Source organism: Nannospalax galili, unplaced genomic scaffold (genome assembly GCF_000622305.1).
Source record: "Nannospalax galili isolate Female #2095 unplaced genomic scaffold, S.galili_v1.0 scaffold388, whole genome shotgun sequence".
Taxonomy (NCBI): domain Eukaryota; kingdom Metazoa; phylum Chordata; class Mammalia; order Rodentia; family Spalacidae; genus Nannospalax; species Nannospalax galili.
This window is the reverse complement of record NW_008360304.1, coordinates 1,165,703-1,189,333: the sequence shown is the minus strand read 5'-3', so window position 1 is coordinate 1,189,333 and position 23,631 is coordinate 1,165,703. Positions and strand designations below refer to the sequence as shown.

At 44.7% G+C, this 23,631-nt stretch overlaps 1 protein-coding gene across 1 annotated transcript; it reads right to left on the bottom strand.

The window, feature by feature from the left end:
* Positions 1 to 23,498, bottom strand: Gja3 (gap junction protein alpha 3). The gene is made up of 2 exons (XM_008824345.3): positions 23,419 to 23,498; positions 1 to 2,523 (listed from the first exon to the last, which is right to left on the bottom strand). The coding sequence occupies exon 2, from the start codon at positions 2,504 to 2,506 to the stop codon at positions 1,250 to 1,252; it is 1,257 nt and encodes a 418-aa protein (XP_008822567.1). The 5' UTR covers positions 2,507 to 2,523; positions 23,419 to 23,498; the 3' UTR covers positions 1 to 1,249.
* Positions 23,499 to 23,631: the final 133 nt, after the last annotated feature.

Below are 23,631 nucleotides of genomic sequence, written 5' to 3'. Positions count from 1 at the left end.
GAAAACAGGGAGGACATCCCATGATCAGCCACATGCTCTTCTTATACAGGCAGTAAACCAAGACATTTTTATTTGCACTTTAGAAAGCAAACAGGCTGTTCACAAAGAATGGCTAGGAAACTTGAAGTGTTTTATTTTGTACTGTTTTATTTTTAAGTGTAGGTCATCACTGATTCATCTGTATAAATATTTTCCCTGGCAATAGTAGTTAACTTTTAGCCTCCTTTACAACTTCAAGAATTTGAATTCTCCAGGTTTTATTATATAAGAGTATGTTCTAACAATGATTTATTTAGTTGACTTAGAAGTTAAAGAATTTCTTTTAAAAGAAAGTACAAAATTGCAACTAATATACTGAAGGACAAATTAGCATCTTCTTGGTCAGTATCCATTTCAACAGTGCTATTTTTGATGAAAGATAGAACGTGGGAGAAAATACACAAACCATTTCATCTGTACCATTCAGATGAAAGCACAAAATGTCATTTAAAAAAGAAATACCTACGGCATATCTGCCACACTTTCATGTCAATGTCCTCAGCTGCTGAAAAGGGCTCCCCAGGGTCTCTGCATCTCCACCTGCCTCTACCAGTAATCTCTATGGTCCTGTCCCACCCAACTGCCTCTGGAGGGTAACTGCTCTTTGTCACTTGTCATGCAGTCTGTAGATGGATATCCTGGGCTTCACATGCGATTCCAGAAACTCAAATGACACTACATGGACTCCCTCTAAATCTTTTTTTAGTATAGTTTGGCAAATATCCCAAATGAAATTCAACCCTAAGTTAAAAGTATCAAGCAGAGATAGAGCTAAGTATGTCTGTGACTCTCTAGGCTGCTTGGAGACCTTAGGAATGGAAAGTCAACCATGCCCTGCTGCAGGGCTGCAAACACCTGTTGCTTTATCACAACAGAACAGTTACCTCAGAGATGTAGGCGTCCAATAGCAACCCATTACTGGGAGTATCCTTGAAGGCCAAGAACCCCTGCCCCCTCTGGTCTCCTGCCAATCTCAGACCTCTGGTGCCATCCTCATGATATCCCACAGCCCCAAGAACAGCAAGCATTAAATGTAACACCTGCACATTTTCACTTCATGTCCCTCCTCGGGGGACTCCAGGGCTCTGTCAGACTTTCTCTCTACTGCTGATTTGAACAGCACTTTGGTTTTGGTTTCTAGAAAAAAGTGTGTGTGTTGGGGGGGGGGTTACAAAGCTATAAACTGTAAAGCTGTCTGGAGAGACCACAGCTAGATGGCCAAGTCACCCGGTCTGGCCCGCCCACTACTGGCCTTGCTGGACCTTCCTGGGTCCAGGGGGACCAAAGATGGCAAGTGCATCTCTGCTGTGGTGGCCAAGGCCTGCTCCTCCTCTTCAGGTGTCCCCACCAAGACACTCTCCTCCAAGCCGTTGCCACTGCTGTCTGTGAGCCCCTTGCTGGGGCAGACAGGGCTGGAGGCTGTGGAAGAGGCCTTGCCAGCAGAAGTCTGCTGCTCAGCCACCTGGCTGGCCCAGTTCTGCTCAGTCATCAGCAGGTGGTGGCCACTGTAGAGCTTGGCAGGGTGGCTTCCACGTTGTGCTTCATTCAAGGCTATCACAGTGAAGTCTGCTGCTGGTGGTGGGGTCCCAGGATACCCTGTGGCCCTTGCCTGACCTGGGGGGCAGGCAGGGTGTGTGTAGCAAGGTGGGAATCCAATGGAGATGCTGGGCAGGCCAGGGCTAGAGGCTGGGGGTTGGGGTTCCAAGGCCTTGAGCCTGGCTTCTGAGGCATTTGGGATGAAGTGGTTGGTTACCCCCTGCTTGAGCTTCTTCCAGCCCAGGTGGTAGATCTCCAGCATGTTGAGCACCAGTGATGCACAGGCCACAGCCAGCATGAAGATGACAAAGATGGTCTTTTCCGTGGGCCTGGAGATGAAGCAGTCCACTGTATTGGGGCAGGGCCAGCGGTCGCATCGGTACAGTGGCTGCAGCTGGAAGCCATACAGAAAGTACTGGCCTGCGATGAAGCTCACCTCAAAGAGCGTCTTGAAGATGATGTTGAAGACGTAGGTCCGCAACAGTGCACCCGCAATAGGTACCTTTCCACGGTCATCACGTACCAGGGGGTCCCGTGTGCCCCCGGTGCGCAGGGGCTCGCGGCCTCGGCCATGTGGGTTGTCTCTCCGCAGCAGCTCCTCCTCCCTCTCTCTCTTCTTTTCCTCCATGCGCACGATGTGCAGCACGTGGCCCAGGTAGATGAGGGTGGGCGTGGACACGAAGATGATCTGCAGTGCCCAGAAACGGATATGAGAGATGGGAAAGGCGCGGTCATAGCAGACGTTCTCGCAGCCCGGCTGCTGGGTGTTACAAGTGAAGTCCGACTGCTCGTCACCCCACACTTCCTCAGCCGCTGCCCCTAGCACAAGGATGCGGAAGATGAACAGCACGGTCAGCCACACCTTGCCGATCACCGTGGAGTGCTCCTGCGCATTCTCCAGCAGCCGCCCCAGGAAGCTCCAGTCGCCCATCGCTCCCAACAGCTAACCTGAGGAGGAACATCTCAGTTACTACTGGGGAGAGCAGGACCTGCATGCAGACCCCTGCGGGGGAGTGGGACAGTGCCCTACTCACTCTGCCCTCGTGGGCAGTGACCACAGCATCCATCCATAGCTTCAGGTTCCACCAACCTCAGATCCAAAGCATGGGGACGCTTGGAGGTTTGAGGGAGGGGCATGCCTGCATCAGGGAGTCTGGGCTATACAGTGAGACCTTGTATTAATAATAATGATGATAAGAATTAGGCATTTAGCTCAGTGATAGAGCTTTTGTTTATCAAATGCAAGGCCCTGAGTTCAGTCCTCAGCACCAGTAGGGAAAAAAGCCAAAATAATAATGATAGCATTAACTAGTAGTAATAATGGGTCTGGTGAGATGACTTAGTGGGGAAAACCACCCAAGTGTAACAATCTGAGTTAGATCCCCTGAACCCATGTTGGAAGAAAGAACTAATCCTAAAAGTTGTCACCTGACTTCCACATGCTGGTTATGGCACAGGTACGTGTGCACTCACATACACATCGTACATATACACACACAATAATAAACAAAATAATTAAAATTTAAAACAAGTAGTAAGAAGAATGGGGTGATTTCATCTGTCCTGTATTTGTAGTTTTGTCATCATTATTCTCTAAACAATTCAGTATAGTAACTATTTCCACAGCATTTACCCTGTATTGGGTTTTTTTTTTTTTTTCCGGTCTTTTTTTGAGACACGGTCTCCCTGTAGCCCCAGCTGGCCTGGACTCACTATGTAGACCAGGCTGGCTTTGAACTAACAGAGATCTGCCTGCCTCTGCCTCCCGAGTGCTGGGATTAAAGGCATGCGCCACCATGCCCGGCCTGTATTGGGTATTTTAAGTCATCTAGAGATGACTTGCAATACACAAAAGGATGTAACAGATTCTTTGCAAATACTGTCATTTTATATAAGGGCCCTGAGCAGCAGTGAACTTTGGTACCTGTAAGGATCCTGAATCTGATCCCCTTGGACACTGAGGGGCAACTGTACCTATCTCCCCTTTATCTTGATAAGTGGATTAATCAATATCACAGAATTGGTACCAGTCCTTGATATTACTTAGCAGCTGTCACACTAGGCAACTGCTGGCCTAGATAACATATCCACCCTCCCAAATGACCCTTCATTTCAGAGGGTCACTAGAAAGAGGAATGACCTCCCCCACTGCTAACTGTGTGCCCCTGTCTCCAGCATGCCTCTTTGTAGAGCTGGGGGATCCGAACCAACTAGTGACCTCTGCCTTTCTGTTCCTATGGGATTAAGAGAACCTTCCCTGAGTACCTTCCTAACCTCTGCCTTGCTGATCTACCATCTCACCTAGTATTTACCTCTTTTTCTTCATATAAATTTTCCTTTTAATGTTTAATCATTTTATTGTTTTGGTTTTCTTTTTTATTTGAAAGAAAAAGAGAGAGGGTGTCTCACTATGTAGCCCTGGCTGACTTGGAACTCCCTATGTAGACCAGGTTGGCCTTGAACTCACAGAGATCCACCTGCCTCTACCTCTTGAGCGCTGGGATTAAAGGTGTAGGCCAACACACACAACCTTTTAATGATTAATATTAAATAGTAGACTTTCCACCACTATTGTAAAAGAAAAATAAGCATTGATATCAGAAATGGATGGTTGTGTTAAGAAAAAAATATTGACAGTACTGAGGAGGCAGGTAGATTGCCAAAAATTCAAGGCTAGCATTTACTTACCAAGTTCCAGTCAGGGTTACATAGCAAGACCTATCTCAAAACAAACAAACACTGCTAACAACAAAATGGATACATCCACTTAATGATATCATTTGCCAAAATCTCAGAGTAAACATTCTTTGTTTAAAAGGAAATTAAGAGTGTTAGAGAGGGATTAGGTATGATGACAAACACCTGTAATCTGGCAGGCAGGCAGGCAGCTCAGAAATTCCAGGTCATCCTTGATTACATAGTGAGTTTGAGGCCAGTCTGAGACACACAAGACCCTATTTAAAAACACAAAACAAAACAAAGAAGCACACAAAAAGATATATTCGACAGGCAAAGGGTGATCAGCTCCAGGAGTCTCCATAGACGCTAAAATCAGCAGGTGCTCAAGTCTCTGATATAAATGGTGTGGGGTTTTCATAGACTCTATACATACCCTTCTGTATACTTTAAACCATCTCTAGACAACTTATGAAACCTAATGCAGTGTAATGCTATGTAAACAGTTGGTGTGATATGGTTAATCATCATTGTCAATTTGACTGGATTTAGAATCACCTAGGAGATTGGTGAGATCTACTTCTGGGTATGTCTGAGGATATTTCCAGAGAAGATTAACTGAGGCAGGGAAGACCCAGCCTGTTTGTAGGCAACAATATCCCATAGGCTGGGGGCCAGACAGAATGAAATATGAAAAACAAGGAAACAAGCTGAACACTGGTTGTAGTTTGCTCTGCCCTATGCTCTCCGCCATGATGAAATGAACCCTCTCAAACAAAGAGCCAAAACAGATCTTTCTGCCTAGAAGTTGTTTTTCAGGGTCTTTTTTTTTTTTTGTCACAGTGATGACAAAGATAGTAGAGTTGTTATACTGTGTTGTTTGGGGAATAAAGACAAGAAAAAACATCTCTGTACATATTTGGTTCAGACACATTTTCTTTCCAAATATTTTTACTCTTTGATTGGTCCAGTCTGCAGATGGTAAAAGCTGACTATAATTTAGTATCAAATTTAGTCTGTCTCAAGGTTATCATGAAGGGGAGAAACAATTGATAAAGGATCATTTTTTCCTACCATTTCAATAATTAACATATCACCTAAAATCTCTTCACCAATCACATGCAGTTTCTGTGGTCTCCACAGAAGTCCAAACTGGATGCTTGGGCAACACCAGATGGGTCAGCAACAGTCAGAGGCTCAGAGGGATCAGGATGTTGCTGGGTTGCTCAAGGAGATGCCAAGGACTGGCATAGTCATCCTCATAGGACCAAGGCTCTAGTCTAATAGTGAAGTCTGCAGCAAATAGTCACTCACTCATAGCAGTAAACGGCACCCAGCATGCCCCAAAGTGTTGAGTGGGGTGCTGAGGTATCAAATACCTAGCTGCAATATGGGTACTAGTCCGAAGAGAGGCCTGGGGGCTTTGGATTTGGGGTGGAATGTAGGAATGGGGTAGGGCTCATGAGGACAGCTGCATCTGAGAAGGAGGTACCCAGTCTGTGGACAGCACTCCTGCAGGGCAGGAAGCTTTCTCTCTCTGAGCCTGGGCTCAGAAGGATTACTGTGACATTTAATCTTTTTTTTTAAGATTTATTTTATTTTTGAATATGTGTATAGGTGTGTCTCTGTGTGTATGTGTACATGTGACTGTAGGCGCTGGCAGAGTCCAGAGAAGGCACCGGATCCCTGGGAGCTTGAGTTATAGGCAGCTGTGAACCACATGATATGGGTGCTGGGAACCTAACTTGGATCTTCTGCAAGAGCAGCAAGTGCTCCTAACTGCTGTGCCTCCTCTCCAGGCATTGTGATAGGTCATCTTGACTGTCAACTTGATGATATTTAGAGTCACCATGGACATAAACCTCTTGGCAGTCATGGAGCTTCCAGAATAGGCTAACTGAGGTAGGAAGACCCATTCTAAAGGCAGGCAGCACTATTCCATGGGCCAGTTTCTCATAGTCACTCTGCAGTGAGGAAAGCCATCTTAGCGGAAAGAGTATGCAAAAGTCTCTTGGGCTGGGGAGATGCTCAGTCACAACAGGGCCTGCCTCATAAGCATGAGGACATGGGTTCGGATCCCCAGAACCCATGTAAAAAAGGCAGGCATGACTGCATGCATCTGTAACCCTGGTGCTGACGTGGGGATGAAGACAGGAAGATCCCTGGAGCTTCTGGCTAGCCGATTGATGAGCCTCAGGTTCAGTGAGAGACTCGGCTTGAAAAGATACGATGGACAGTGACGGAGAAAATACTGAGGACTTCTGGCCTGCACACACGCGCATGCACACACACACACACAGACACACACACACACAAACACACCCCACATGCACACATATACACACATACACATCACATACACCCATAACTGAATTTTTTTTTGAGACAGATAGCCCCAGTTAGCCTGGAACTCACTATGTAGACCAGGCTGACCTGAGATTCAGAGAGACTGGCATGCCTCTGCCTCCTGAGTGCTGGGATTAAAGGCATGCACAACCACACTTGGCCTAATACTAATCTTTAAAAAATTTAGTACTATGTTTGTGTGTGTGGGTATATATAGGTGTGTATGTCTGCATGCATGTGTGCCATGGACAACTTGTGGGAGTCACTCCCTTCTTCTACCCTGTGGGTGCTGGGCATCAAACTCAGTTTGTCAGGCTTGATAGTAAGTGCTTTACCCACTGAGCCATCCTAACAGCCCCAATGCTAATCTTTATGAATAGACTGGAAAGAAAATAAAACTTCATTCCCTAGCAATCTAAATAAATAGCTAAATGTTAACTCTGCATACATGTCCAATATTTTGCCTGTTGGGTTGTGATTGAGAATGAATTCTTACTCTTCAAAAACCCTACAGTCCCCTCATTCCTACTGTGGTTGGCACAGCTCTGCATGTTAAGAGGATAAAATGTTTTACTTCATAAACCTAAATTATTATTTTTAAAATATTATTTTTATTTATGTGTATGAGTATATTGCCTGCATGTGTACACCCATGTCGTGCAATGCCCACAGAGGTCAGAAGAGGGCATCAGATCTCCTGGAACTGGAGTTATGGATGGTTGTTAGCCAACATGTGGGTACTCAGAGTTGAACTGGGTTCTCTGCAAGAGCAGTCAGTGTTCTTAACTGTTGAACCATCTCTCCATCCCCCAGAAACTCAAAATTATTGTACATGAACCCACCCACTCTCCTCCCTGACAGATATCAGGAAACCATTATAGCTTCCCCTTTTTCTATCAAGTCACCACTCCTACTCCAAATCCACATTCAGAGCACTCAGCACCCACAGATTATCACAAAGCCCCTTCCTGGGGTTTCAATAAAGTTTGCATGTTAGAGGTATGGTTCCCCAGAGTGGTGGTAATGCAAAGTTGTGGGACCTTTAAGGGGTGGTGCCTAATGGGAAGTCCTTAAGTTAACTTGAGGCATGTCTTCAAAGGGGACTGTGAAACTCATTTGTCCCCCTCTCTTTCCCTCCTCCCATTTCCATTTCCCATTTGGTCACACACACACACACACACACACACACACACACATACACACACACAGAATGAGGGCAGGGAGAAGGGCGCTCACCAGAACTACAGCAAAGCCAATGCCTGCCCTTGAGCCTCTAACGCTGTGAGCTACATAAACTCTTCTTTATAAGCAGTTGGTGTCAGGCCTGGGCCAAGTGATGAAAAATTCATGAGCATAGCTTTGAATGGCATCTCAGCCCTTATCTTGGCCTCCTTGTGGTCTACTGAGACCCTATGACACACAGGTCAGCCTGTGGGCAGCACTGCATAGGACAAAGCATGGTAACATACTGTGGGTCTTCCCACTGGGCCCTGGCCCCAGCCTTGGGCACACTAAATTCCTGCAGCCCCTGTAACTCCAGTGAGGCTTCTGGGTGAGGTCTCTCCAAACTGAAATGCAGCCCCAATCCAGGGCCCAGCCTGCAGGCCTGTCCTTGCCTCCTGTCCCCAGTGCAGGCCACACCTTCCTTGCTGTCCCAGGACACCACAGCTGCCAATCTCAAGACTACCTGACCACGGCAGACTCTGTCCATGTTAGCCCTGCTCCTGAGGGAGGACCTGGCACATGAACACTTCCTCTGTGACATCTATGGGGGGAACTGGAGTAAGCACTTCTGAAGGTGCCTGAGAAGAGGCCAATGGACATGTTTAATGTCCTCCAGATACCAATCTCCAGGATACACAGGTCCCTTGCTTGTTAGTAAGTATTGACAAGATGTCCTGGGACCACAGGCCTGGGGGGTTTTTACACAGGGCCAGTTGTACATAGGGGAGGGAGGGGACTTCACTGTTTGACACAGACTGGATGCTGCCAGCATTTCCCTGTGGGCCAGGGAGACCAAATGTCCCCCTATGTGTGGGCTGACTTCACAGTAAGGAACTGTTCTACCCAAGATGCCTATCACATGCACCTGTTGAGGAACATGGACAGCCCAATACTATATCTTCTCTTTCTTCAGTGGAGGATGGGGTATGGGGAGTTGGCTGTACTCACTGCCCGTCACTTCTCTGAGCTATCAGCTCCAGGTGCTCACAACACTCTAGTGTGTGCTCCCACACAATTTGTAGGCATGGTGCAACCACTGAGTTCCCTGCCTGTGTTGTGGCAGTGGTCACAGCTCACCAAGTCCTGGGGACAGGACAAGTTAGCGAGTATCTGAATCAGGAGAGGCCAGCTCTTAAGCACTCTACACACAGTGGTAGGATCTTTATGGGAAGGAGTTCGGTGATATGTAAAAGACACAAAGACACAGTATTTTGGACTTCAAGTTCTGCTTCTAGGACTTCAGACTACAAAAGTCATGAGAGGTGAGGATAAACATTTGTATGTTGGATAAATTTAAGTTATGATCAGAAGAGACAGCTGGGAACAGAGAGACCCATTAGTGGATGGCAGATGGACAAATCCTGGTGGCTGCTGCGACAAACACAGGGTCTGGTCAACCCAAGACCTACCCTCATCCTCCTCTGCCTGCCTCTAAATAGTCCCACCCTTGTGCTGTCCTCCCTTCCGGCAGGAGGTAATTAAAATAAAACAAAACTATACAGCAAGGTTTGAAAATTCTTCTGGGGAGCTTCTGGGACAGCTTTGGTTTTCTAAGAAAAGGGCGAATGTTCCTTGTGCTACTCTTTCTCCTTTCCTTACAAAATAGCACTGATATGATGCCTGGAGTTGGGCAGTCACCTTGCGAGCATGAGTCAGTATGCTTGAGGGAAGAGTTGAGACAGTCACATGGCCACTGACTGTCAAACTGCAGCTGCTGAATCAACCCTGCAAGCCACTTTCAGAGGAAAAAAAAAACCCTATTAAGAAGTTTGATTGGGGGGTGGGGGGGCTGGAGAGATGGCTAAGTGGTTAAGAACACTGGTTGTTCCTGCAGAAGACCCAGGTTTGAATCCCAGCACCCACATGGCAGCTAACAACTGTCTATAACTCCAGTCCCAGGGGATCCAACAGCCTCTTCTGACCTCCACGGGCATTGCACGACATGGGTGCACTTACCTATATGCAGGCAATACACATATACACATAAAATAAAAATAATAACAAATTTTTTAAAAATTTGAATTTTTTTTCTTACATACAAAAACAAAAACAACAAAACAAAATACCCCAACTCCTAATTGCTATACTACCTCAGATTCCTAACAGGAAAAGGCCAGGCATAAGTGAAAAACCATGGCTTATTCATAACTACTGAAAAATAAAATTCATATCATCCTTAATTACTGAAATGCAGTCATATATTAACTGATAGTAAAAATAATTTAAGCACATAAATGACATAAAGAAACACTGATGCTGTAATGACAAATGACAAGCTCTCAAACGACAATCTGACACCAGCTATATTACACACACTCATAGGTACATATTGAAAAGGAAAAAATACTGAATTACTTACAGTGGTGTTTCTAAGAACAGGGTGATTTTTATTTTGTTTTCAGATATTTATGGATTTTCCATAACAATACATCACATTTACTATCACACACACACACACACACACACACACACACACACACACACACACAAATCCATGACCATAGCCAAGTGTGGTGGCACAGGTCACTAATCCTAGCATTCAGGGGCTACTTAGTAAGGATGTGTCTCAAAACAAACAAGGTCTGGGCTCTAGCTCAGTCAGTTTAATGCTTGCCTTGGAAGCATGGGGGCTTGAGTTTGATCCCCAAAATCCATTTACAAATGCCAGGTGTGGTGGTACTAGTACTTGTAATCACAGCATTTGGGAGGCAGAGACAGGGACCCGGGGTTCAATGGCCAGGCAGTTTAGCCTAATTGGTGAGCCAATGAGAGACATTGCCTCAAAGGAAATGGATATCACTTCTGAGGTCTTGTCCTTCACACATACATGTCCTACATGAGCATGTACACCTATACACATGTGAACACTCAGACAGACACACAGACACATACATACACACAGCCAAGCATGGCTGAATGGGTCATGCCTGTTAAGTCCAGCACTTGGGAGGCAAAGGAGGATTACCATGAATTCAAGGTCAGCCTGGGCTACATAATGAGGTCCAGGTAAGGCAGGGCTACAGAGTGAGACTCTATATTAAGGTACCAACAAACAAACAAACAAAACAAACCCCCACCCCAAATCAAAAAGCAAAATTCCTGACCACACCTTTCAGTTTTTGAAGTTCTAGTTTTTTGAAGAAACCAGCTGATTCCTTTTCCACTGATCTACTCTCCTGTTCTTTAATCAAAGTATCTTTAATAAACAAAAGACAAACACAATGCATTCTGTACAACTAGCCCATGTTGGGCAAGAAGGGTCATGGAGGCGCAGCAGGCAGTTCTGAGAGAGGTCTGGATGATGAGCAGACGTCAAAATGGACTCCATCATCCCGCATGACAGTGGGGACAGTACTAGGGGAGAGCAGTTTCCCAGCCACCCCAAATCCTCAAAGGCAAGGTATGTGTCCCGGACACTCACTTCTGGGCCTTCATGCTGCTCTCCTTGGTGAGGCTTTGGTTTTGTTTGGCAAAACACATGTGTGATGGAAAACTTAACCAGAGGGCTGATCACCTATTTGGAAGACTGACAGTCTGGATCCAGGTTAGAGGTTTTTTTTAAATTTATTTTTGTTTTATATTTTTGTTTTGCTTATATGTATGTAAGTACACCCATGTCGTGCAATGCCTACAGAGGCCAGAATAGGGCATCAAATCCCCTGGAACTAGAGTTAAAGACCATTGTCAGCTGCCATGTGGGTTCTAGGAACCAAGCCTGTGTCCTCTGCAAGAACAGCTAGTGCTCTTAACCACTAAGCCATCTCTTCAGCCCCTCTACACTGCTTTTAAACTTTACCCCTAACATCATACAGCAGAATCTACAGAGATGGCTAGGCCACACTGACACAAGACTGCTTGGAGTCATACAGAGATGGGCAGCCTGCAACAGTATGAGATCCAGTGGGGTGAGTGATGAGGCTGCTGAAGGCTATGTCCTGAGACCTGTTGGGAAGAGAGTATGAGGTGTTCATGGGGCTTGCCCCCCAGGTTCGCATGTTGGGAGATGGTTAGGACCACAAAGAGGGGACCTGCTGGGTAGTTGTAAGTCAACCTGGATGGGCCCTTGGAAGGCACGGTGAGACTTCAGTCTCTCTTGCTTCCTGTTTGGTGATACAATCTTCCTCTCTCAATGCTCCCGTCAAGATGCACCACAGAGTAGAGCATCCTCTCTAGAGCAGAGCTGATGCCAGCACCATTGCCCCTGGGCCTCTAAAACTCTCAGTAATTTGACTCAGGAATTTTGTGACAGTAAAACAAAACAGAGAAATACAGAAGGCAGCCCAAGTTTGTTCATTGATGGAAGCTGCTTAACTGTGAGGTGCTTGGAATTTAGTGATGGAATACTGAGTCCTACATTCCAGATAGTCACAAGCTGCCTAACAACATTCTGGTCAATGACAGCTACAAAATGTCAAGATTCTGTAAGATTGCATCACCCAGTGATCACACAGTAATTTTGGTTTGCCTAAGTAAACTCTGTGATCACAGAATGATGAAATTAACCAATGACAGTTCTCAGAATGCACCCCTGCATGGAAGGGTATAATGTACCTGATCTAAATGACTGGAAGGTAGTGGGGCTACATACTACTTGAATGGGATATTTACCTCTGTGAGATGGCCCTTGACCTACTCATTATATCTTAATGCAAAACTTGAAGGCTGGGCATGGTGGCATAGGTACATAATCCCAGAATTTGGGATGTGGAGTGTCAGGAGTTGAGTGCCAACCTGGACTACATAGGGAGAATGAGGTGTGGCCATGGGCAGAAGGAAGCTGAGTAACTGCCTAACTTTGCTCTAGCCCATAGAGAATGCTATGCCTCACATTACTGAGAACCATTGTTACAGCCATGTGCTGTGTAACAATCCTGTCAATACGGACTGAAAAAGGGGGGTCTGGAAGACTGTATCAGAGTGATGGGTAGCATCTCAGTGTGTACTGGTAAACTGTGTCAGAACCAACTAATGACAGGCAAAAAATGAAGACCTTACAAAGCCGTCTGAGAGCCTGTGGCCTGTGTGTACTAAGGTACTAAGATGGAGTAGGGGTGGAACCCAGAGGTGCTGGGTGTTGTGAATGCCAGTGTCCTGGTTGTAGGCCAGGGGAGGGCCAGAGACACAATGGCACTAGGATTTGTGCACTGTGAATTTCTTGGAATTTATGCACTGAGAAATTATTTTTATTCTTTTGTAGTTTTTATTTTTTTGTCATCATGTCTCTTCAGTCTTCCTTTTTCCTCCTCCTTTCCTATTCATTTATTCTGACTCGGTCTCTCTGAGGCTTCACTCTATAGCCCAGGGTAGCTTCAAATTCTCCTGCCTGAGCCTCCTGAGTAGCTGGAAATTATTTATTTATTTATTAAATTTTAAAAAATTATTTTTATTTTATGTGTATGCTGTATTGCCTGCCATGTAGGTAAGTGCACCCATGTTGTATAATGCCTGCAGAGGTCAGAAGAGGCTGTCGGATCCCCTGGGACTGGAGTAACAGACAGTCGTTAGTTGCTATGTGGGTGCTGGGATTTGAACACGGGTCTTCTGCAAGAACAACCAGTGTTCTCAACCGCTGAGCCATCTCTCCAGCCCCTTATTTATTATGTTATGTGTTTGAATGCAATGTCTGCATATATATGTGTGTGTGTGTGTGTGTGTGTGTGTGTGTGTGTGTGTGCGCGCGCACGCACCCATGTTGTGCAATGCCCTCAGAGGTCAGAAGAGAATGCTAAATTCCTCTGAAACTGGAGTTACAGGCGGTTGTTAGCTGCCATGTGGGTGCTGGGAATCGAACCTGGGTCCTCTGCAAGAGCAGTCTTAACCACTGAGTCATCTCTCCAGCCCCCAGTAACTGGGAATTTTAGAATTCCCAGCCTTATGAGGAGTGGCCAGGCATCTCCTGTAGTGTCTAACACAAGGACCTGGGAGATGCTTGAGGGCAAAGGGGCAAGGAATGTCACTCCTGCTTGAGAGCCAGGAGAGGGCTTGGAGGAGCAGTAAGTCAACATTTTTTAGTGTTCAACATGGATAAAGCAAAGATCCTTTGATCTCAGAAGGAAGCCACCAATAGTCCTCAAATGACCAGTCTGACAGGACAGTAGGAACAAAGAGCCTAGGCAAGGGATTTGATGGCAATAGGTGGGAATAAATTGAGAAGGGTTGTAAAGCCCTTGCTTAATAAATCTATAATTAAAGGAAGAGTCCCAGTTCAGTCACAGATAGACACTGGGTCCCATGGAGGTGTTTTCAAGACATGGGAGCCATGGATGTAGGCTATCAGAGGGTGAACCCACAAGGGACAAGGAGGATAGGACAGAGCAACCTCTTTCCCCAATAGCAGTGAAATGAGAGAGCTGGCGTGGGAAGAAACCATCCCTGGTGTGTTGACAAGACTCTTCTCAGCGAGGTCAAGAAGGAGGTCATCCTCAGGGCAGGGCAGGGCAGGACTTGGGTCCCTGAGAAGATGAGAAAGTCTGCTGAGAAGGGCAGAGAGAGGAAGCAAGAAGTCGGGTCCCATCTGCACATCCCCTCCACAGCCAGAGGCTGCAGGCACAGGCAGCATGCAACCCTGAAGCAAGGCCTATGCCAGGATGCTCCACTGTAGGCCTCTTTTGAAGAACCTGTCTCTCAGGGAGATTAACACACATCAAATCAGACTCCCAGAAACAAGAGTGGGGCACAAGGAGCCCCTGTGGCCAGAAGGCAAGGGGAGCTGTGTGAGAAAGGGAACACAGATGTGAAAACCAAGCAGAGTCCTGACTTGGAGGGCTGAGTGCTCCAGGCAGTGAGGGAGTGTCCCTGCTAAGCATACGGGATGGGGAGGATGGGAGAGGGCACAGCAAGCCATTAGGAGCCAGGCTGGGACAGGCTTCTGTTTCCAACTTATGGGAACATCCTGGAGGGATGACATAGAATGATACAATTTATCCTGGACACTCCTGGGAGCCCCATGCCTGTGTCCAGGGGTGGCAGAGAGCCTCAGAGAGTTACAAGCACCCTTGCTGCCATCTAGAGAGGCCATCCCAAGAAGGGTAGGTGGCAAGACAGCTGCTGGACCACACTCCTGAGATATGACTGAGGTCGGGGGAGGACCAAAGACAGATTGATGGGGATGATAGAACTCATGACCCCAACCGGAGGAATGAAACTGCTCTTTCCCAAGGTGGGAGCAACAGAAGGGAGACAGGTCAAGGGAGTGTGGCAATCATGTGTCCTATTTGGGATACAAGAAGTTTGAAATGCTTGAGATGGGCAAGTGTCCAGGCTGGAGGTCCCATCTGTGAGTTGACACCAAGCAGATGGTATTTAAAACCTTCTGGCGGGGTGTGGTAGTCTATCCCTGTAATTCCAGAACTCTGGAGGTTGAGGCAAGGTGATTGAGAGTTCCAGGCCAGACTGAGCTATGTGGCAAGACATTTTCTCATAAAAACCAAACAAAGTCAAAATAAAAAAATAAATGAAACCTTCAGAGTTCATGGAGATCATGTAAGAGTAGCAGAGAAGGAAGCAGGCTGGGATGAGAGCTGAGGGCACACCAATGTCTCTGCACAGGGGAATGGCAAGGGGAACTGCCTGCCAGGAATGCAAGTTTTAATTAACACACCAGAATGGAGTCAGAGTCAAAAGACTAAATTTGTAGTAAGTTCAATTCCCTTTCACAATAATACCTTGACTGGGTTTGTTAACTAGAGGCAATATGTGGGGTAGGGCTAGGGAAATTAACTTTATATGAAATGTGTGTGACTGTTTAGAACAGTGTTGTGGAATTTAAGGGTAGCATGTAGGCTTAGTCAAAGAGTTCTGTGTTCAATTAGTAATGTCGGTTTGGGTATGGAATCGGAGAGTGGTGGCTCAGTAGGTAAATTTTGCTACCCCTGATCTGGCACCTACCTAAAAGGACCTGGTGGGTTGAACTTGTCACAAATATGATCCAATGAGAAATGGGTTCACTCAGTGAACTCCGGTCATGAAAAGATCTCTCTACTCATTTCTTTTATCCTATATCTACCTATTTCCAGCTTTTATACTCGAGACAGTTAAGACAGTCTTCTAGAACCTCAGATAAAAAATAACTTAAAAGATATGTATACACTGAACATGTACAGACATTTTTGCCACGATTCCCTAAATTATAAACCATGGCAACTGTTTACATGACATTGATATCGTATTGGGTTTTAGAAGTTATCTAGAGATGTTTCAGAACATAAAGGATGTGTGTATATGCAGCATGGCACATCCCACATAAAAGACTTGGGCACCCTGGACTTGGGGGAGTCAGTTTTTGGAACCCACCCCTAATGGACACCCAGGGATGGCTTGTACTTGATATCTGGTCCCACAAGACTCCTAACTTTGTTCTCCAAATTTGCCTTGACTATGTTTGGCTTTTTATTTCTTCCATTTGAAATTGAGTACAGCATGTCAATTCCACAGGAATCCAAGACAGGACTTCCAATGGAAATACGTTAAACTTGCAGACGAATCTAATTTTACCTCCTCACCATCTAGCTTTTCACACTGAGCATAATTGTTCTCTCCTAACACAGACTTTCTCTGACAATTTCAACTGCCCTTTGCATCTTGAACCTGAAGGACTCACACTTTATCAAGTTTATTTCTAGATGCTGTAGAACTGTTCTACATTTTTTGTTCTAAATAGCTTTAAATTTTCCTGATTGGTTATCATTAGTACTTAACATTATCACTGTTGGTTTGTTTGGGGCTGCAGCCTCTGTGTTCTTTTTGTTTTTTAAGTCATGACTGAGTATTGGACTTAATTCCTGTATTTACTGAGTTTTAGAAGATGATCACATCAGCACCTAAAATAAATTTATTTTTATTTTATGTGTATGAGTATTATGCCTGCATGTAAGTGCTCCTGTGTCATGCAATGCCTGTAGAGACCAGAAGAGGGTGCTGGATCCCCCGGAACTGGAGCTATGGTCAGTTGTTAGCTGCCATGTGGGTGCTGGGATTCCAACCCTGGTATTCTGCAAGAACAGCCAGTATTCTTAGCCACTGAGTTATCTCTCCAGACCCCTACTTTTTAATATTCTAGAACACTGTTTTCTATCACTTTATTTTAGATTTTTGCTTATCCATATCTAAGACTAACTTTGATTGTTTGTGTATCATTATAAGTTATTAAGTCTGAAAGTTTAACTTCTCACTGGGCATAGTGGTACAGACCTTTAATCCCAGAATTTAGGAGACTAAGGCAGGCAGAGTTTGAGACCAACCTGGTTTACATGGTAAGTTCTAGACCAGTCAGTTTACATAGTCAGACCCTCTCCCAACAAAAAAATGAAAATGATACCCCAAATCCTCATGGATCTCATGAGTAGATAATGTCAACTTTACCAGTACTTACTAGTATTTATAGTATTTACCAGTACTACTGTAAATACACACTGATGGGCATCCTTTACCTTAGTGTAAATCTATTGGTTATTATATAGTTCCAGCGGTTTCTATCCCTGATTTTAAGTGGAAAATGTGTGTTCTTTATTTATATTATGTTTTTCTTTTATTTGTTTAATGTATTTTTTAAGTTCTCACTATGTAGCCCAGTGTGGCCTTGAACTTGTGTTGATCCTCCTGCCTTCAACTGCTGGGATCAGAGATGTGTGCCACACTCCTGGTTTTTATTATTTAACTTTTTAAAATACTTTTTTATTTATTATTTTTATTTTATGTGTATGAGTGTATTGCCTGCATGTATGTGAGTGCACCTGTCGTGCAATGCCTCAGAGTTCAGAAGAGGGCTTCGGATTCCCCTGGAACTGGAGTTAAGGGTGGTTCATAGCTGCCATGCGGGTGCTGGGAATCAAACCCAGGTCCTCTGCAAGAGCAGTCAGTGCTCTTAACTGCTGAGCCATCTTTCCAGCCCCTATTAACTTTTAAACAACCCTAATGATCTGGAGTTGGTTACTGTCACTCAGAATCTGCTGATTTTGTGAAATTATAAAAGGTACTTTTCCCACTTCTCTATTCCTAGCTCTTAATCAGTGTCAATGATATAATTTTATTATTCAAGGTTAGAACTCTAGAAACAAGATAATCTTTAAATTATACTTTAAAAAATTTATTTGAGCTGGGTGTGGTGGCATAAAACTTTGATACCAGCATTTGGGAGGCAGAGACAGGTGGATCACTGTGAGATTGAGACCAGCCTGGCATAGTCTATGTCCTAAATTCCAGTTCAGTTTGGGGCTACATAGTGAGACTCTGTCTCAAAAAACAAAAACAATTTATTTGACATACATTTTATCTTTTTTTTTCTTTTAGTGCTGGAGATCACACCCAGGGTCTCCCACATGCTAGGTAAGCACTCTACCACTGAGCTCTCCCCTGGCCCTTATGTGATACTTTTAGCCTACTTCTACTGCTTATGAACCAAGAATGTCTAGGAAACACAGTACTCTGTGCCCTCTGTGTGCTCATCCTGCATCAGTTTCCCTGTCATGTGAGATGTCCATCATTTATGAGGACTTGAAAAGTTGAGGCCTGAGTCATCACCGGGCTAAGTACAGGGAACCATAGTGTGAACATTTCATCTCTCGTCAAAGGGAGTAATGAATCTTTTTTTTTAAACTTTTTGTACTTGAAAGGCCTAGTGAGAACTGCCTGTAATCTTATTTCATAATGAGTGTGTATATATGTAAGTGGAGGCCAGAGGACAAGCTCAGTTGTCATCCTCAGGAATGTCATTCACCTCTTTTTAGACAGGGTCTCTCATTGGTCTGAAGCTCACCCAGTAGGCTAGACTGGCCAGCGAGTCCCAGGGATCTTCCTGTCTCTGTGCCTCCACCACTCAGAGTAAAAGAGTGTGCCACCATGCTGGGCATTTAAAAAAATAATTTGTATGCATTTTTGTGTATGGGTGCATGTATACATCAGTAGATGCCGGGAGGCCCGGGGAGGATGCCAGGTGTTTTATCACTTGCCATCTTATTCCCTACAGAGAATTCCTTATTCTCTCTGAACCTGGAAATATGCTGTTGGCCTGCCAGCCCCAGAGATACTCCTGTCTCTGCCCCCACAGAGTTGGGGTTACAGGCACATTCATGACTACATCTGGCTTTTTACGTTGACGCTGGGGAATTATGCTCAGGTCCTCATGCTTGGATAGCAAATGTTCTTAACCTGTGGAGCCACTGCCCCGACCTCCTGCCTGGCATTTCTCATAGGTTCTAGGAACTAAATTCAGATCCTCATGCTTACAAGGCAAGCACTTTACTGACTGATCCTTTACTTTTTAAACCAGGACTTACTATGCTGCTCAGCCTGGCTTTGAACTCATATATTGGTATAAGCCTCTGTCTCAGCGTCCCCAGTAGCTGGGGCCACAGGCACACCATCACACCAGGCTGCAATGGGAGCTGATTTTAATTTGTAAGTGTAAGTAATGTAAACATGTATTCATTTAAAAACAAAGGTCTTCAATGGTTTGTATTGAAGGGCAACATTAACAACACACCTAATATTTTTTAACTGAATTCTTTCTTTTTGAGATACTTGAACAAAATAAATATTCTCCCTGGAAATCAGCACTGAGTCACCATTTCCAGAGTTCTAACATTAAGCTAGAAAAAAAAGCAAGTAGTCAAGTCTCAGTTGAACTGACTAGAAAATGGTGACAGCCTCTAAGACCATGTGTAGCACATGGGTCCTTGGCCCCTGGCCAGCCTTCTAATTTCTTCTCTCAGTTACTAGATGGCATTGCAAGTCTTTTAAATGACTTCTGTAAAAGGCCTATGAAATCTACTGGAACTATCACTTAACCAAACATTTTACTACATGATGTTTAATCATTTAGTGATTTGTTCTTTTTAATGGACTTACTTCAATTCCAACCTGTTTCAACAATTGAATAATGAAAAAGTTACTACCTTCAAGTGAAATGGAACTCACCAGTATCCCACTTTCTGAGGAGTGACTTTGGGTAAGCATTTATTGCAATAAAAGAAGTTATAGAAATGCTTTAATGTACTACAGACATAAACAGGTTCTTTACATGGCTAAAATGCTAGTCAGGCAGTCTGAGTAATTTTTTCTAGCTCTTACCCCATATCACAGTTAAAAGGTAATTTTCCTATAAAAACTCAAATGACACCATGAGTCTTACTGTCCCTAGAGGAAATATGGAATCAGCATTGTGGTACAAAGAACCTCCGAAGTGGTCTGGTTTATCTTCCTTATTTACCAGAACATGGAGGCTCAGAGAGGGTACTGAGATTTACCAAAGGATGCACAGCTCATAGTGCTGAGGCCAGCAAGGAAATGCCCCAATAGCAACTCTTGATCACACTGCCTTTCTACATGCCTTCAGGGGTTAAGCAGCAGACAGACTGTTCAGGTTATACCAGCTGTCTTTGGCATCATGCCACATTCTACACACTTCAACATGTATGTTTAGAAACACAGGCTATAGTACATTTTAAGCTTTTGCTCCTCCACTTAAGAGTGTTGGTCTAAAAGGGCATTTTCCGTTTTCATAAAAGTTCCTAGGGGCTGGTGAGCTGTCTCGGTGGTAAAACCATGCAGGGCTGGTCACCTGAGTTCAATCACTGGAAACCACACTAAGGTGGAAGGAGAGAACCAATTCCACAACACTGTTCTCTGATCTCCACACGTGCTGTGACTCAACCCCACCCCAAATTCCTAAAAATAAAGGCCAATCTAATGACTTCATTCATCACATCATCGGAAACACCATTTCAAATGCAATGCTGGTATTTTTACTCTTAGTGAGCAAACCCCTATAACCTTATTCTACTTATATAACCAACACAAACTGCCAGTCAAGATATTTATTTTCAACTAAGGCTGGCCTAGAACTTTCAATGTAGCCCAGGCTGGCCTCAAACTCACAGCAATCTTCCTACCTCAGTTACCCAAGTGCTGGGATTAGAAGGTATGAGCCACTCTGCTGGGCTAAAAGACTCATTTTAAAGCTAAAAGGAAATGATTTTTCATGAATAGATGAGTCACAATTTATGGAGACAATTTATGGCCTGAAGAAAAATTGGGTGATTTGTAGTATCACTAGTGTGTAAATAGTTTAAACAAACCACTAATTTTTCAAATGGAAGAATAAAATAGAGCACAAACAACTCTTAACAATTGTTTCTACTAAGTCATTCTTTTGGAGTTATGGCACACTTTTTAAAAAGCAAGCTGTAGATTACTAACCTAGTTACCATGAGCAAGAATTTTCACCTGTTAGAATGAAAATGTAGATGAACCTTTATTACTTTGAAGCATTATACTGAAATTGCAAACAGACTGTTTTCGTAGATACAGATATGCTGTGATAGTTCCCTGTACAATAATGGCTATTTTCTCTCTCTTTTTAAAATTTATTTATTTTTATTTTGTGTGTATAAGTGTTATGCATGCAATGTGTTTAAGTGCACCCACGTTGTGCAGTGCCTGAGGAGGACAGAGAGGGTGTTAGATCCCATGGAACTGGAGTTACAGACAGTAGTTAGTTGCCATGCAGGTGCTGAGACTGGAACCTGGGTCTTCTGAAAGAACAGCCAGTGCTCTTAATCACTAAGCCATCTCTCTAGCCCCATTTTTTCTCTCTTTTTAAAAAAATTTTATGTGTTTGTATGTATTGCTTGCATGTAGGTAAGTGCACCCATGTCGTGCAATGCCCACAGAGAACAGAAGAGGCTACTGGATCACCTGGAACTAGAGTTACAGACAGTTGTTAGCTGCCATGTGGGTGCTGGGATTCTAACCTGGGTCTTCTGCAAGAACAGCCAGTGTTCTTAACCACTGAGCCATCTCGCCAGCCCCATTTTTTTCTCTTTAATAAACATGAAACCTCTCTTGTGTGTGACACTGAGCTATGTTCTGTGGATATTCAAATAAAAGGGGTATGGTCCCCACCTCAGGAGATTTGTTTGTAGCCTATGGAAGAGGCAGATGTAGGAAAAGGGATGAAAATACAGACCCTGACTGTATAGTTCTGGGGACAGTAATGGCACCCCCAAGGAACAGAATGAGTCAAGCTGCTAGCTGTGATTGGCTGAGTTTCTTCAGACCCAGATCCTAGACCGGGCTTTCTGCAGAAGTGAAAGGCTTCCCAAAGGCCTTCAGTGTTTTGGAATGTCATATCATGGCAGTTCATTACAAATGCTATGTGTTTATTACTGTATTGGAGGACTGTGTGAAATGCTGAAATAAGATTCTAAAGATATCTATTCTTCCTGTTGGGTGTGCAAGTAATGGCATCATCTGAAATTCTCCCAGTTCTCTACGTGCACCAGGCAGTCGACAATGGCCATAAAAATTTCATAACTAAGCTTCAAACCCACTATGTACGCCATTTAAATTGCGAAAAATTAACACAATAATAAAATATTAAGTACCATTCAAGGAAATTGATCAAAATTCTTTTTGGCAAGGAATGAAATTTTGTTTCCTGACATTTTTTAGACAGACCACTTCCAGCAATATGCTGGTTAGCAAACAGGACTGTTTTGTGAATTACTTCACACTAAAGGGCTAAGTGCATCACTCTCATTTGATGCTTATCTCATCAGGAACCAAACTGCTGAGCCAGTGGAATTTGTGCCAAATTAGCTGATGTTTACTCTGAACACACTGATATTTAGAAAAGAAATCCCTCCTTTCTTCATTCAATCTATTCATGTTTGTTTTGCAATATATTTCACAGAAACACAGATGGGCAGCAGTGAAGTATGTATTACAAGTGGCCATAGTTTTGAATTTTCGGGGAAAGCCAGTGCATAACTCACTTCCTGGCTGTTTGTATACAACCATTAAAAATGACGTATTTTGGAGGCCTCTTGATACAACGAAAACTACACTTCTAAACATTCAGGAACCGAGAGCTCAATATCCAGTAACAAATATTCAGAATCGAGAGCTCTGCCCAGGAGAATGAATTTTGTTCACCCGTGTGTGGAGTAGGCAGAGAGCTGCCCGGTCACTGCAATGTACTGTCACAAGTCTCTCAATTAAAGGATCACTGTAGAATGCAGATAAGTGATTTTCCACTCTTCCAAACAGACATTTGCATGCATACCGTCCTATGCATACTGACAGGGAAGTGTGATCATGCCACTAATAACTCGAGTATTTCTTTAAGAAGGAAAAAGAAACAAAGGTTTAAACTTTAAAAATAAGTTTCTTAAAGTAGGTGAGCCCACCTCGCTCCATTCCAATCCCAAGATGACTAACGCTCAAGGACACTTGACGCCACTGCCTGCAGTTGGGGCTGCTGCCAAATTGGTCCCAGGATTCCTCCTATTTTGAGGTAGCCTTGCTTCCCCCAACCCAAGAGCACATCTCCTCTCTGAAAACCACCAGGACCCACCCTTGGTCATCCATCAAGGAGAACAGGGGCTCCGCCCAATTTTTCAAAAACCTAAAAGGAAGGTCAATTATTCCTAAAGTTTCTCAAAGTTTCGGGAGGCTGGGCTCCTCTCGCCCGGGGCGCCCCACGACTCTCCAAAGGATCTCGAAAGTCTCCCGCGGGTTTGACGCAGAGCGGTCCCCAGGGTGGCTGCATCGCGTCCCACCTGCCCCGGCCGCGCGCTCGGGGACGCCCACCCGACTTACCCCACTCCGCCGCCGTGGCCCGGCGCTCCTCCGTGAGCCGGGCTCGGCCTGCTCTGAACTGTAGGCGTCCTTTACACGTGCGGTACCCCTTCACCCGTGCGACCCGAGCCAAGGCCCGACCTCCACGCCCCGGCCGAGGATGGCCGCCATCCTCGCCGTCGCGGTACGAGCCACGCCGCGCACCCCACGCTGGAGTCCCGCCGCCGCGCCACG

Coding starts and splice junctions, on each gene's coding strand:
- Gja3 (XM_008824345.3), bottom strand. CDS start 2,506: ATGGGCGACTGGAGCTTCCTGGGGCGGCTGCTGGAGAATGCGCAGGAG.